The sequence below is a fragment of the Diachasma alloeum genome, unplaced genomic scaffold (assembly GCF_001412515.2).
Source record: "Diachasma alloeum isolate Michigan unplaced genomic scaffold, Dall2.0 Dall_scaffold_00651, whole genome shotgun sequence".
NCBI classification, from domain to species: Eukaryota; Metazoa; Arthropoda; class Insecta; order Hymenoptera; family Braconidae; genus Diachasma; species Diachasma alloeum.
The window spans coordinates 565,649-582,080 of NW_021680783.1; the positions used below are offsets into that span (position 1 = coordinate 565,649).

Genomic DNA, 16,432 nt, shown 5'->3' on the forward strand with positions numbered 1-16,432 from the left:
TGTAATTTCCAAGTTTACTTATGAAATGTCAGACGAATTGATGCACATCAATTGATATAATTGATATAATGATGATTAATGTGAGAAAACCACCCAGCAGTTTTTAGTTCCCCTTATATTCAGTTGGCACGAGCGAAATTAATTCGTGTGTTCTGATTGCCCACGATCTGAGGACTTCTCTTGCCATCCGATGCTCAATGTGAGAACACAATCCAGAAATCTAGTTTCTATAAATCAGTTTTTTTATTGTAATTAACATATGAGACCAATCAGGGTGCTCATCCTCCAGGGAGAAGGAGTCCTCCCCTGGAGAAGTCATTATGCGACCTTTTGGCTCAAATTCGGAAAAAATTTGAAAATCTCCGTTGAAATAATGAAAAAAAAATGTCCCCAAAAGTTATGCTCAGATGATTCAAAATCATCTGAAACGTAGAGATTCACTCTCCCCTGGAGAGATCATTATGCGACCTTTTGGCTCAAATTCGAAAAAAATTTGAAAATCTCCCTTGAAAAAATGAAAAAAAAAATTTCCTCAAAAGTTATGCTCAGATGATTCAAAATCATCTGAAACGTGGAGATTCACTCTCCCCTGGAGAGGTCATTATCAGACCGTTTGGCCCTTTGGAAAAAATTCAAAAATCCCCCTTGAAAAAATGAAAAAAAATGTCCCCAAAAGTTATGCTCAGATGATTCAGAATCATCTGAAACGTGGAGATTCACTCTCCCTTGGAGAGGTCAATATATGACCTTTTGGCACAAATTTTCGGGAACATACAAAAATTTGTCACACGCTCATTCCTGACACTCTGACTATACGGTGACGTCACACGCAAGCGCATTGAGTCAGAGAGAGGCTGGTGTGCGTGCGAGCGGCGCTGACATATACTCATTATGTTCTCTCGCACCAGGGGTTCTCCGTCAGAACCTACCTACGAAAAGAAAGCCGGCAGAATTACTCACCATGTGTATACATACCTGGACGCAACTCAAAAACTGCATCATCGAACTTTTTAGACTATATCTAGTTAATCTGACAGAAAAGAAATAAACTTAAATTGAAAATATGTGGACGTCCGCATGAAAAGGAACCACTTTGTCGATAGGAAGTTATGTATGTTCTGATATTATTGATAACATTCCTCACATTTTAAGCCCAAAATGATCCTCTTAGAGTAAAAAATAACGTTCCTAAAGGAGATGAAAAAACCAATTTAACATTGGTGTAAATGGGAGTTGGTGAAACGCGAATATCTCGGAAACTAAAATCGACAAAAGCGGTCTTTTTATGTGGACATCTGCATATATAATCTTTCAATTCGGAAGGGAAAAACCCCAATACTAACACTAGTTGAGAAATGGAGTTTATGACACAATTGAAATTTTATATTAGTGCATTGGGAAGACGGCGGCTTCCACGTATGGAAAAAAATAATAGAAAAACCTTGCGAATTAGTTGAACAATTCTATTGGATTTCTATACAACTTTCCATTTATTTTTGACTGAATCTATTGAAATATTCAATGGAAAATATTCTGTAGAAAAATTCAATAGAATTCGATTTTTTATACAACGTATTCTATTGAGATATTTTCTGTAGAATTTCCTCAGCTCAAGTTTTTTGCGTTTGATATTCTCGATGAAATGAGAAGAAAAATATAACGAAAAAAGCGTAAACAATTTGAGCCGAGGAAATTTTGTAGAAAATATTTCAATAGAATTAGTTGTACAGAAAAATCCAATTCTAGTGACTTTTTTTATAGAATATTTTTTATTGAACATTTCAATAGAATCGGCCAAAAACTAGGGTTTTCCATTAAATCTTTTCTCGCGTGTCGACAGGAAGCGTTGACTCCAAGTTTTCCCACGTTTATCTCCTTTGACCCTTACATCATTACGACCTTGGAATCACTACGCTCGACTCGTCCGTTTGAGAGGGTTTTTTCATTCAACTCTGAAAAATTATGACATGGGACATTCAATTACATCCAATGTCATTGGATATCCCATAATATTCCTACAATACATCTATTGGTTTATCACTAATTATTTACTTTTAAATCATCTTCAACTGAAATTCATTCCTTCGAGGTGCACAGGTTTTTCATATCAATTTTACTCATCGCTAACTTAACACCTTAAATATATGGAAAATTTGGAAGGTGAAAATCTTAATTATGAGGTAAAAGATAATTTCCGCAACAGAAACGGATTTATTCTCCCTGACGTTTATGATTCCTTCAAAACAGAGGCTACTTTAAGTACTAAAACATACTCAATAAACGATGTGGTTCAGAAGAAAGTTATTATTTAGCAGGGAATGTGAAATATTTACAATAAACTTGGTTCTTCGAAGCTTCGACTAGGTGATTTTCTTCTCTGCCGCGATAATACTCGCGGAAACCCTGGAAAATAAATATTTATAAAAGACTTACATTCACAAGCGAATATTCAATTTATGTAGATTCTCATAATGTACAAATATTTGTTAAACTTCAAATAGTTTTCTATTTTACAAAATATTAGAAATGAATATGGAAAAATGTCAACGTTATTGGAATAATGTTTTGTTCTCCAGACGAGAAACGGAATTTTTTTATGCGAAAAGAAATTGCCTCTTCTATGCAATCAAATAGAATGTAATGGATGTTCCACAATTCTCGTTCACCCTTTCAGTGGCTGAAAGAGGCTGAAATGCTGAATCGAAAATTCCTTCCCAATTTTCGGCGTTCGCTTTGGTATCAAGCGCGTCGGACGCGTAAGGGGAGACTACTGTGGGTTTTAAAAATTGCGGGCTATTGGAATGCGATTTCTGATGCAATGAAGATCGATTATATATGTCTAAAAATGAATAATTAGTGCAAAAAAGTGAATTGTTTATTGTTCGTTTGCACCACAGACGCGTAAAATATTAAAAATAGTCCGGGCCTCCAATTTTTGAGCTACAGAGGTTTCTTTTTCTTCAAAATTTTTGAAAAAATATGTGCAATAATAATTACGAACTAGTTTTACAAAATTCAACTCCTACACAGCTAATTTCATTTTAAAAATAAAAAATAACACTATTCGTGTAAAATCGCCCGAAAAATGTTTCTGGATGAAACGAGAATATATTTTAAATATTTTACATGAATGGTGCAAATTTTTATTTTAAACAAAACAAAATTAGCTGTGCAGGAGTCGAATTTCAAAAAAATTATTCGTAATTATTATTGCATACATTTTTTTGAAAAATCTTGAAAAAAAAGTAACCTCTGTAGTGCAAAAATTGGAGGTCCTGGACTATTTTCAACATTTTAAGCGTGCGCGGGGCAAATGAACGATAAACAATCAATTTTTTCGCACTAATTATTCATTTTTAGACATATATACTTGATCTTCAATGTATGAGAAATCTCACCCCCATCGTCCGCGACTTTTAAAACTCATAGTAGTCCCCTTAACATCACTCAAATCTGATCGCTTTTGAGGAATGGATAATGGTAAAACCGATATGTAATTGAACCTACAGTATCCCTTTTGCCAATGTTGTTTGTTTGGTTAAATTATTATCCAGTTTCGGAAATATGCAATTTCGAGAAGAGCTGTCTATTTAGACTAGGGTCGCTGTCTGGCAGGGACCCTGTATATTGAGAAAAAAACTTACTTTTGCCAAGTATATTTACTAACTACAAGAAAATTTACATATCTTATGCACATATTTATATACATTTACTTGTGACAAGTAAATATACTTAGCATAACGATTTTTTTCTCAGTGTACGTGAGGGGTTTATCCGACGACAATACCTCTCAAACGTTAGTTCCTATGGATTTCCGGAAAGAATTCTAAATGACTTAATTTATTGCATTCTCATAAGTTATTGAATTTTTATATCCTCACATGTTGTGGATGAAGTCAACAATAACTGTTTGAATCAAATAAAAACTGTTCTAACTGTTCTGAAATTATAGTAGCCCAGGGATTTCACGATTTTCACATAAGACCGTGAGAGGTAAATAATGGTTTTTGAACATTTTAATTTATAAAAACGAAAACGACGTGTAAATAGTAAAAAAATACGATTCAGAATCTCATCGGGTTTTTGGATAATTGTTTGTAGTTTATAATAATCTTGTGATGAATGACTTCCTAAGGGAAGAGGTACTTTAATAACTCGTTAACTAAGGTTCGACGTTCAAAATATAAGAGGAACTTTCGACTTAGAAATTCAACTGCAGCCCGGTGGCTTGGCGCAGTGGGTAAGTTCGTTGCCTCATATGCGAAAGGTTCCTAGTTCAAATCCCGGCCGGGTAGAATGGTGCGATCTAACCATTTAAAGTCTTGATGATTATCATCGCAGTATACCGTAACCGGGTCAAAGCGATGTAAAATAACGATAAAAAAAGAAAATTCAACTGCTTCACCTCCTAAAAGGAAGAACAGGAGTTCTGGGATATCGTGTAGAACAGAACACCATTGAGAATTAGAATGTAATCAACCAAGATTTTCAAAAAATTCTAACGACGCAAAAATACCGGAGAAGTCCATCACAATAATAAATAATGCTTCACTTACTTGGAAGTACAATGTTCTTTTGACCCTCTCTTGTTGATGAATACTTTTTCGATTTTCCTGAACGGTCCCTCGATGACCAATGCTACTATCAAGGATAACGAGAAGGTCAAAACTACGTCAGGCACGAAGTCCCAAAACTGTAGGTGAAGAAAAACGAAAAATGATGTGGTTTGAGATATTTCAACCATACGAGAGAGGACAAATTTACGTCTATCGCAATTTTGCGAATAATTTTTTATTCGGAATTTAACCCTGGTATGGTCACCATACGCAACCCTGCGACTATGGTCACACGGTCTCCGCGGGCATTTGCCGCGTGTTATTCAGACTCCAGCGTTGCCGAATTCACTCTACACTGTTCAGGCGCGTTTAGCGAGTTCTCGGTAACGTCGCGTAACGGGCAATTTCATTTAACATAAAAAAAAATTCATCTGTTGAAAATAATTTGTTCTCTTGAGAAATTTCCGGAATTATGTTGTTCTAAAAACTGCAAAAATTTTTTGGCCACTTCAATTGAATAAATAATTTTTTTTTCTAATTCTTGCGTTTAGATAGTCAGTGGCAATTGAAGAAAAATGACGCGCTGCGGCGGTTCTTAAATATGGTGACCAATTTAGGGTTAAGAAATGTTGCACCGCTGATATATATTTTCATTAATTCATTTGACCTTTTTGAGATTAAGGAATGGGACCATAACCACCAAGACAAACCCTTAGTATGAATTTTGGAATCTAAGAAGGAATTCGAATAAAAATTTACAGCCGGTAGTAGAATGTATATTTACGACACTAGGCTCGATAAATCGCGATTCTAACCTCGCTTAGCTCAGTTATAGCGCGCGATTTTCGAACCCAGTAGCTTAAAATATTGTACGTCATACGGTGATGAAAGTATTTTCGGCCGGGGATTGGTATTAGCTCTTCCCCAAACTCGTAAAAGTGAAAATCACTACGGAAAAATATTGTTCACGACTATTGCCATGGGGTTTTTTACTCGCATGGAGTTGGCGTCCAAGCCGAAGGCGAGGACTGGCCAACCACACGAGTAAAAAACCCCATGCCATGGCAGGCGGCCTGAATATACTATACGCCTGAAATATACTATACGCTGGTAGGAGATGAGAAAAGGCCCAGGGTAGGCCGAGGATGGCGCGGTGCTGGCCAATATTGGGCCAGCCTTGGCCAATCTCGGCCCATTCCCCATCTCCTACCAAGATATCTGATGACATAATGTACTATTTCGTCACAAGCCTGGAATAGTATATTGCAGGGCGAGTGCCATGGGGTTTTTTACTCGGGTGGTTGGCCAGTCCGAGCTAACTCGGAGTTGGCTCGGACTGGTCAACCACGCGAGTAAAAAAATCCCACGGCACTAGGCGTGAACGATATTTTTCCGTTGTGATTTTCAGTTGACGAGTTTGGGGAAGGATCAATACCAATCCCCAGACGAGGAAAAGTGAAAATCAGTACGGAAAAAATTTTTATGCCACTCATGCCTGAAACCGGCTGGATTACACACTCGACGCTTCGCGTCTCGTGTCTAATTCAGCCGGTTTCAGGCTTCGTGACATAAAATTTTGTTCAGTACTTGTTGGGAAATTTCGTCCTTAACGTGTGTGGTTACATCACTCGCCTTCGGCTCATGCTGTAAACCCCACACACGTTAAAGACGAAATTGCCCCACACGTGCTGAAATATACTATTTTGGACGAGTGTGAGAGCTGCAGATCGAAGCGAACTGAATACTGCAATCACACGAGTCAGAATAGTGTATTTCATCGAATGACGAAACTAATTCTCATTCTCACGTAGCGCGAGTAATTCTTCTGGAAAACTTGATGAATTCGTTTGAATGCTGGGAACCTTGAAGGAACTACCTGATTAACTTTGAAATTCAAGTGGTATTTCACGTATGAGAAAACTAAATTGAAAACCTTAGCGAATTCGCTAGAAAATTCTATTGAAATTCTCTGGAAATTCTATGAGGATTCTATTAAAATTCAAGGGAATTCTCGTTAAAATTCTATATTTGTTTTTTGCGCAGATTCTATTAGATATTTGATAGGAAAGAGAATTTTTCTCTTGAGATTTTTCTATTGAAATTGTTGGGTGCGGATTTTCCAAGTTTTTTGTGCTATATTTTGTTTTGTTTTGCATTACAGGATCCGAGTGAAAAAAAATTCGACGTATCGTGACGTAATTTGCAAAAATCAAGTTTTCCAACTTTTTTTTTCGAAAATTCGTTATTATGAGCATCTAGAGATGGAAAAAAAAATTTCCCTAAAAATATTTTTATAGACAGTAAAAAATGAAGAATTTTAACACTTAATAAATCAAAATCGAATGGGTACAACTCGAGTTATTGAATGAAAACGAAAAAGCGAAAAAAATCATATCTGCGAACTGGGCTGTCGAAAAAATGTGAAAATAATTTGAGAAATAGTTTATCAATCCCCCCCCCCCCCNCCCCCCCCCCCAATTGTAGAAAAAAGCGCCATCAAATTCCAAAAGGGTGAGGGTCAGTGCTTGACTTATTTGGCGTGGAGTCGCTCATATTTATATAGAAAAATTGAAATCTATTGACTTTTTCCTATTGAATATCTAATAAAATCTGCGCAAAAAACAATTACAATTTTGATGAGAATTCCCCAGAATTTTAATAGAATCTCCATAGAATTTTTAGAGAATTCCAATACTATTTTTTAGCAAACTCGTTAAGGTTTTCTATTGAATTTTTCCATGCGTGTATCTTGGTAAAACTTATTTTTTGCGTCAGTTGGCGGACAGTGTGATGAAACAGTTGTTTCATAATACGGCTGTGTGATATTTGTTAACATTTTACCAAGTAATTTATCATTTAATCACTACTAAAATGATTAATCATTTATTCATCCACAGACATCATCAATAATATATTTAAAAAAAAGCTTACCACATTGTGGAATGAGAATGTTCTCGCCTGTCTAATGACACCCACATCGTAAGACTGATTGATGTTGTGGATTAGATAAGCACCGTATGTTAATCTCGCTACGGGCTGGACCCAATGGCCTTTGAAGAAACTGTGGTAAAATTCTGTTCAAACAAAAAATTGAATAAAGATCCTGTCAATCGGATTAACGTTATTAGTCTCAAACTGCTCGGCCGGTTGCGCCTATCCAAAATGCCAACCTTCAATTTTGTAAGAGCTATAATCATACCAAACTTAAACTTGCTATCCTCGTTTTTTCTCATATCATTGTGCGTACAAGAATGAAAAAATTTTAAAAACGAAAAAACGGGAATATCGCGAAAACTTTATCTGAACGGATCTATCCATATATTTTCCGGACTGACCTTCACTTTTCCTCGTCCGGTGATTGGTATTGGTCCTTCTCCAAACTCGTAAAAGGGACAATTACTACGGAAAAATATCATTCACGACTAGTGTCATGGGGTTTTTTTACTCGCGTGGTTGGCCAGTCCTCGTCTTCGGCTCAGACGCCAAGTCCACGCGAGTAAAACCCCCATGGCATTCGCCCTGAAATATACTATTTTATCGATCCAGACAGTGGCTGCCGAGACGAATATTTTGAAAAATAAATGAAATCGATGCAGTAGTTTTTTAAATAGGTAGTAGCCCAGGGATAGTAAAAACGAAATGTAAACAAGTTGTTATATCTCAGGAACTACTAGGCCGATCGAGTTGAAACAACGCGCCAAAGTTGAACCCATTAATAGGTGCAAAGAGCCAAAATTTCAGATTTTTATCTACAAATTTCACCGTATTTATGTTGAATTTTCTAAAAATTAATCATCAAAAACCCATTGGTCAGATACATACTGTAATGATTAGGCTATAAAAAATGAAAAAGGGACGGATTTATTTATTTTTAAATACACGTGGTGATTAATATTTCCGTTCAGGCTTTAGAATAACATTTTATCATTCGAATAACGAAACAAAACACATACATGAATATATCAGGAAGACGGAAGAGGATCAATAAATTAAACATTCGATTCTGTTACAATACATACAGACATGGCTCCGAAAACATCATTTCTTCACGTCTCATAGCTTTCTAAATCATTTGCAGTCAAAAGTAGAAAATCTAAAAATCGGTCAAAAACAAAGCTTCCATTGGGAAACAAAAACGAAAAAAACTTGAGCGGAGAAAATTTTATAGAAAATATGTCAATAGAGTAAGTTGTATAAAAAAATCAAATTCTATCACGTACAAAAATGTTCATGGCCACGGCATGGTCTTTTGGCCGCTTCCCATGGCCTTTGACCTTTGTGCCCCTGCGACCTCCTGGGACCTTTAAGGTCATAAGGGCCATAAGGGTCACAAGGTACAACAAGATTACGAGGGTCGAGAGGGTCAAACTCCCTTACTTGATTATTTGATTATAAGTTTTTTGTTTTTCATGGCTATGCCATGGCAACGTCCCTCAGCAACTCCATGGCAAAGGCCATGGCAACGTCCCTCAGCAGCGCCATGGCAACGTCATAGCAACAGCAGTGCCATGGCAGGCGGCCAAAAGAGCATGGCCACGGCCATGGCGCCGTCATGGCCGTGGCCATAAACATTTTTGTACGTGATTGACTTTTTCGCTAAAATGTCTTCTATTAAACATATCAATAGAATCGGCCAAAAAATCATAGAAAGTTGAATAAAAATCCAATAGAATTGTCTAGCGAATTCGCTAGATTTTTCTACTAAAATTGTTTTGTGCGTAAATATGAATGACGGTAACCAATAATGGAGAACCCGGGCCAAAATTGCAATGGAGTATACTGAGAGAAAAATTTCTCAAGCGATTGATGAAAAATAACATTTCTCAAATAAATATGATTCAGATATTTGGAATTTTTTTCTCAGTGTATTTACAAAAATGAGAAAATATGGATGTGATGGGTGACCGGATTTTTTTCCCTCGGAAAAAATTTTCCCGTCAAAATTCCCCCGGAAAATTTTTCCCTTGGAAAAAAATCCTTAGCCTAAATATTTCCCCGGAATATTTTCTCCGGAAAAATTTCCCTGAATTTTTTCCCCGAATAATAGTGATGGACGCACTTTAGAAATGACAAATTAATTCGAATTATGTGAGGAAATTGTTTCGTACCCTTGACTATTTATTTTTTGTCGTAACGTATTTTATTTATGATTGAAAAAGTTGTATTGAATGCAGATTGTTCTCTGTGTCAGACAATTTTTTAAAGAATGATTGTTTGTCAATATTATTTCATTAATAAATTGGGATTTGGTTAAATGAGGATGATTTTTGGATTTTATGTGATTGAGTTGTGGTTCATCGATTTTGAAGGAAAACTGAATTGAAAAATTTTATTTTTTTTGTCATATGTTTTTGCCGATTGAGAGATATAATAAATTGAGTTGATATTGGTAATGTGTGTATGTGTAATCGTCATTTGAATCCATAAGGGGAATTAATTCCGGGAATTTACTTTCGAGAGGATTTTTTTCCGGAAAAATTTTTTCCAGGGAATTTTCTCCGGGGAATTTTTTCGGGGGGAAAAAAATCCGGGAACCGATGTGATGCGTCTAACATTCATTCCATCTTTCTTTCATTCAATAAACAGATTGACACAAGAATTTACCTAATCCTTCGCCGACTGTTAGCAACACGACAATCGCAACAATAGAAACGGCGAATGCAGGCCTATGCAGACTCGCATAAAGTGCACTCTCAATCGCAGACACATTTACATTCGGATCATAGTATTTATGACCCAAATTTTGTGATGTGACACCCAGCACTAGTACCAACAGCATGAACAACGTACTCGACCAGGACTGTGGAGAAGAATAGATCGTGTAAGCTTGTGAATTTAAATCAGTAGCCGTTAAATTTCAGGTTTTCGATTATTTACTTGAGAAAGTCTCCAGGGAGATCGGCCGTGATCATAGATAATAGCGCCAGCGAGAACACCGACGAAATACGCTGCAATACGCTCATGCGTTTTTACGTAATGGTCAGTGAAGTACGGATCTTCTCTCACCTCGTGCATGCTGGGAAAAAATTACAATCACCAATTTCAGGGTGAAATATGGAATTCTCAATTTGTTGAATTGCATTTTTCAATTTCGAAAAACAAATTTGTTGATTTGATAAACAGAAATATGCTCCTCCGAATACGAGACGGAGAGTGAGAGAGCAATAATAAGGAAATATATTTGAATAAATAATGAAGGAGAAAGAGCAGTTGCATGTCAACTGTTGTAAAAATGAAAAATTGCAATTTCACTCTAATCTAGAAATGTTATGCTCTAGTTATTCTAAATATTATTATGTCATAAATCCCTCATCTATTATGCGAAAGATGATTCAATGATCCTAACACTCAAGATCCATTCATAATTTTGCGGAATCACTTCGAAAGTTTTAAGTAGTGTGAACATACTCCTGTTGAATTGGTGAGTGTAACGAGGAACAATGGATTTAAAATACGAAGAAAAAAATTATACTATAGAAACTTAGTTTTCATTCATAATTTTTTTTATGAATTCTAACTGTGGTGAGTATAAAAAAATTGATCGATGATGTTAATTTTTTAACAATAGTCTCCGGTTTGACTAGGGTATTTCTCTCTCCATGGCGTGACGAGCGCTCAACCAGTGCAACGTTGCCATATTTACGTGATACGCCATTTCGGAGCATTCAGAAACAAATTATTTATGAGACAAATTTGATACTGTCGGTAAATTTCACATTGAACGTGGAAGTTTCGTTCATTTTTTCTGTTTTTTCAAGATTTATTCAAGATTTTAATCTTCGTCTTAACCTTGCAAACGTAATTTCATGCGCGAAAAAATTTAATCGAAAAACCTAGCAAATTTGCTAGACAAGTGTATGGATTTCTATTGATTTTTATATTAGCTTTTGGCTCATTCTGTTGAGATATTGTCGATAGAATCTCGTTGGCTGAAATTTTCCAAGTTCTTTTCATTCCATTTATCATTCCGTTTTATCTACAAAATTAAACAAAAAAACGTAAAAAATTCGAGCCGAGGAAAGTGTATGGAAAATTCAGTAGAATCAGTCGTACAGAAAAATCGAAATCTATTGACTTTTTCTATAGAATATTTTCCATTGAACATTTCAGTAGAATCGGCCAAAAGCTAACAGAAAAATCAATAGAAATCGAATAGAATTGTCTAGTAAATTCGCGAGGTTTTTCGATTAGTTTTTTTCGTGCGTGAATTTTTCCGAAACTCATGAGTATCAAAGATATTTTCAAGATAATCCACGAATCCATTCTCCCCTTATTGTTTCAGGACTTTAAAAAAAAATGGAAAAATTCCTTATCCACATTTGATTCATTTACTCACAAAGGCAATCCCAACCACATGGGCTGAATACTGTAAATATACGTTACGCAGAACGATATAACACAGCCGGCAACGATCATTGCAACGAGGAAAGGATATCCCAGTCTCCTTGGTAATTTCCAAAAAAAATAAACAGCAAAGAGCGCAATTATGTACAGGTGATAGTCGACAGCCACGTACCACGATTGGAACATGCACTATAAAAGAAAAATAAAGGAAAGAAAATGCAAGGGATTAAGTAATAAGAGAATTTTCCATTCCACATTAGCATTTTATTGCTGTTCATTGCGTTTGACTGACATTTTATTCACTCTTGTGCAAAACTCACCATTTTCTCCGTGTTAACGTAGTTATTGATGTAGAGAATATTGGTCCACCAATTTGCCGCACAACCTTCACTTTCTAAACCAATCTTGTGGGACCAGTAGGGACCAGTGCTCAAGTGTGGTAGAATTAGGGCGATAAATGCTATTATCGCAACATATGATGGCGTCAATCTGGAAAATGAAAAATTGTCAGTGAAATTTTTTTGAGTTTCTGTTTTCGAATGGAACCATTGCAATCGGTCAAATTATTTTATTCATTATTTGTTTATTGCATCAACTATATAATTAGGTTTTTGGCGTATATGAAAAAACAATTAGAGAAAAATTACCGAACAAGTCAAAGAATCGCGGAGCGAGTTTGATTTTCAGTAGTGATTCACCCTATATCGGGGAAAAAGTGCGAGACGAATAGTGAACTCTCCGTTGACCCGGAAAAATTTACCGAACGTGAGGGTAATTTATGCCGAAACTTTAAAATTCCCTGCATTCCATTAAAAATTACCCCAGTAAACGCGAATGATTGCTCAATATTGCGTATAATTTTTATGTAACGGAGAATGATTTTTTCAATGAAATTTTACTTCCATTCATACCCCTGACCTTCAGATGGGTACAAGAAAAGAATACACCAGGGAGCATTCGACAATTACGTCACGCTTTTTTTTAATATTTTGAACGACCTCTCGCTCCTCCTAGGCCAGTCAAATAACGACTTCTTCGGCCGAAATTAAGGATGATAGAAAAATGATAAAAACCATGAGATATCATGCAGAAGAATGATATGAAACACATACTAAGTTTTTGGGATTGTAGCAAACCGAGAAATTGTTTTAAAAAATTCAAAACTGCAAAATTAAGCGTCCACGCGACCTTTTTTGCTTTACGCCGACGAAACCGTGATAGATAGGATAAAAATGCATAGGACTCAATTTGTAGAGCATGAAATTTCCTACAAAAAAGGCAGTAGCGGCATTTTCGTAATTTCAACCATCCAGCCGCCAAGCGCGTTCAAAGTTGAACTACGAAAAAGTTGATTCGCCGCCAACGCCGAAAAGTCCATTTTAGTTGCAAAATGCAAATAATTTATGAAAAAGTTGATTAAGAAATGTTGACCCTTCCCAGAATGCCTCCAGGAGAGGAAATTTGTTTAAAAACCTTTTTCGATTTTTCAGGAGTCCCCATTTTTCTCTTTTTTTTTCATTTTTTAACCAAAATTTGCCATAACATAACTTTTGATCCAGTTATCTTATTAGAATAAGAACAAACGGTAATTTTTTCTCGTTCTCTCCTCTTCATTTTCACTTTTTTGACCTTTTCACTCAACTTTCATATTTAACTTATTATTTGTTGATAAACTAAAAAAATTGCTGTTTTTTCAATATATAATCTGACTGGAAAAATTTTTGATCAAGCTCGGTAGCTTTATCCCAAACTTGAGTCATTGTGATCAATCTTGAATTTTTTCATATTTTTCTTGGCATTTTTTAACGTAGATTTTTAATAATAAAAGGAAAATTTTTCGATTTTTGTCATTTTTTCAATGTCTAAAAATTCTTTGATTTTTTTTTAATTTTTTGATATCTTGGTATTTTTTCATATTTTCAATACTTAGTGAGCTATGAATTATTTTAGATTTAGGGAAATGTCGGGCGCGCCCCACTCCACACGCTTGATCTCCCCATTCTCCACATTCTCCGCATAGCGGAACTTCTGCAAACGTTTCCTTTGCTAATTTCCTCCAAAAATATGAAAAAATTACCAAAAAAATTTTTGTTAACAATCACATCCCGAGTGGGTTCAAATAATTTCTGATGATGCATCCGTAGAGAGTTCTTTCTTGTATAATAATTCCAAGGAAACTTTATCTAGCCCTGGCGCCTACAAATTTTGACTCTTGTTTAAATTCAAATTGAAAGATAAAAATTTTCATCAATCTAATTTCTCATCAAATTAGTACTATAAGTACAGAGGTGTAAAACAGAAGCTCCCATTGAGTTTGTGCACTATTGATTGTTAACCTTAGATTGGTCACCCTATGAGGAAACCCTGCCGCGCGTCGTTTTTCTTGAATTACAATGGACTGGCTAAACGGAAAAATTGAAAAAAAATTTGACTTTGTCAATTTAAGTGTCTAAAAAATTATAGTAATTTTTAAAACAAGATATTTCCCAAAATTCCCAAAGAAAACAAATTATTTCGAACAGATGAATCATTTTTTCTCATGTTAAATGAAATTGCCCATGACGCGACGTTGCCGGAACCTCGCTAAACGCGCCCGGGCAGTGTAGAGTGAATTCCGCAACGCTAAAGCCTAAATAACACGGCGGCGAATCCCCGCGGAGGTGACCAAGTCGCAGGGACACGTTAGGTGACCAGACTAGGGTTAACGAAAATTTTTTTGTAGTTTTTTCATATTTTTGGAGGAAATTAGCAAAGGAAACGTTTGCAGAAGTTCCGCTACGCGGAGAATGGGGAGAGTGGGGAGATCAAGCGCGTGGAGTGGGGCGCGCCCGACGACAACATTTCCGTAAATCTAAAATAATTCATAGCTCACTAAGTATTGAAAATATGAAAAAATACCAAAATATCAAAATTTTCCAAGAATTTTTAGACATTGAAAAAATTACAAAAATCGAAAATTTGTTCTTTTATTATTAAAAATCTACATTAACAAATGCCAAGAAAAATATGAAAAAATTCAAAATTGATCCCAATGACTCAAGTTTGGGATAAAGCTAACGAGCTTGATGAAAAATTTTTCCAGTCAGATTATGTATTAAAAAAACAACTATTTTTTTAGTTTATCAAGAAATAATAAGTTAAATATGAAAGTTGAGTGAAAAGGTCAAAAGAGTGAAAATGGAGAGGAGAAAATGAGAAAAAATCACCTTTTGTTCTTATTCCAATAAGATAACTGGATCAAAATTTATGTTATGGTAAATTTTGGTTGAAAAATGAAAAAAAAGAGAAAAATGGGGACTCCTGAAAAATCGAAAAATGTTTTTAAACAAATTTCCTCTCCTGGAGACATTCTGTGAAGGGTCAACATTTCTTAATCAACTTTTTTATAAATTATTTGCCTTTTGCAACTAAAATGGACTTTTCGGTGTTTTCGGCTTTTTCGTAGTTCAACTTTGAGCGCGCTTGGCGACTTGACGGTTGAACTTACGAAAATGCCGCCAGTGACTTTTTTGTAGCAAATTTCATGCTCTACAAATTGAGTGTTATGCATTTTTATCCTATCTATCACGGTTTCGTCGGCGTAAAGCAAAAAAAGTCGCGTGGACGCTTAATTTTGCAGTTTTTAATTTTTTTAAACAATTTTCCGGTTTGCTACAATCCCAAAAACTTAATATGTGTTTCACATCATTCTTCCGCGTGATATCCCATGGTTTTTATCCTTCTTCTATCATCCTTGATTTCCAAACCGTAATTTGACTGGCCTATCCGTCACGGGCGTATAACCCCCGTCAAATTGAAGATAATGCTATGTATGATGGCTCATTTTGAGGGGTTTTTCATGTTCTGTGAGTGTGCCAAACGGCGATTCGATGGCTTGAAACCCCGTTGAGATAATGGGGCCAATTTGAAAAAAAATCATTGACAAAAACTCGAAAGTTTCAAAAAATCATAACTCCCTCAATTATTAATATTTTTCAATTTTTTTAAAATTTTTGTCTAAACGCTATCTTTTCAGAAAAAATTGAGGCGAAAATCCCCAGCAGCTACTTTTTGCTTCCGAATGGAAGCTTTGTAATCGATCATTCTTACGATCTTGTAATTTTGCCTGGAAATGATGTATAATGTTATGCAACGCGAAAATATGATGTTTTTAAGAAATGTGTGTGTGTGTGTATGTCCGTATGTATGTGCGGATTTTTCGGATTTTTTGTTTTCAATTTCAACAAAACAAGCAGGGGTTCAAGCCTATTCGACAGAAGGGATGCGACCGTTACTTTTTGTCTTATAAGTCTTTTTCTTTCTTTTATTTCTACCAATTCCATTGGTAGTAAGCTTCCGAATGAATCCGTACCACTTCCCTGTTCCTAAGACAGGCATACATACGATCGAGATAGAAAAAATCGAGACGAATATTTTGGAAAAAAAAATTGAATCGGGTCAATGGTTGATGAGATATTAAGGATAAACGAAATTCAGATAAATTACTATATCTCAGGAACTACTTATCCGATTTAGCTCAAACACAATACCAA

The 16,432-nt window shown here is 35.6% G+C and overlaps 1 protein-coding gene across 1 annotated transcript in view; it reads right to left on the reverse strand.

Annotated features, from left to right (window-relative positions):
* Window positions 1-2,191: 2,191 nt before the first annotated feature.
* LOC107043976 (nose resistant to fluoxetine protein 6) overlaps window positions 2,192-16,432 on the reverse strand; it is a 36,278-nt gene continuing 22,037 nt past the window's right edge. Inside the window, exons 6-12 of the mRNA XM_015265704.2 lie at window positions 12,221-12,389; window positions 11,893-12,089; window positions 10,434-10,572; window positions 10,161-10,356; window positions 7,488-7,630; window positions 4,557-4,693; window positions 2,192-2,403 (exon numbers count right to left, since the gene is read on the reverse strand). Of these exons, the coding sequence (XP_015121190.1) occupies window positions 2,361-2,403; window positions 4,557-4,693; window positions 7,488-7,630; window positions 10,161-10,356; window positions 10,434-10,572; window positions 11,893-12,089; window positions 12,221-12,389 (1,024 nt within the window). The 3' untranslated portion in view covers window positions 2,192-2,360. The remainder of the gene's footprint in view (window positions 2,404-4,556; window positions 4,694-7,487; window positions 7,631-10,160; window positions 10,357-10,433; window positions 10,573-11,892; window positions 12,090-12,220; window positions 12,390-16,432) is intronic.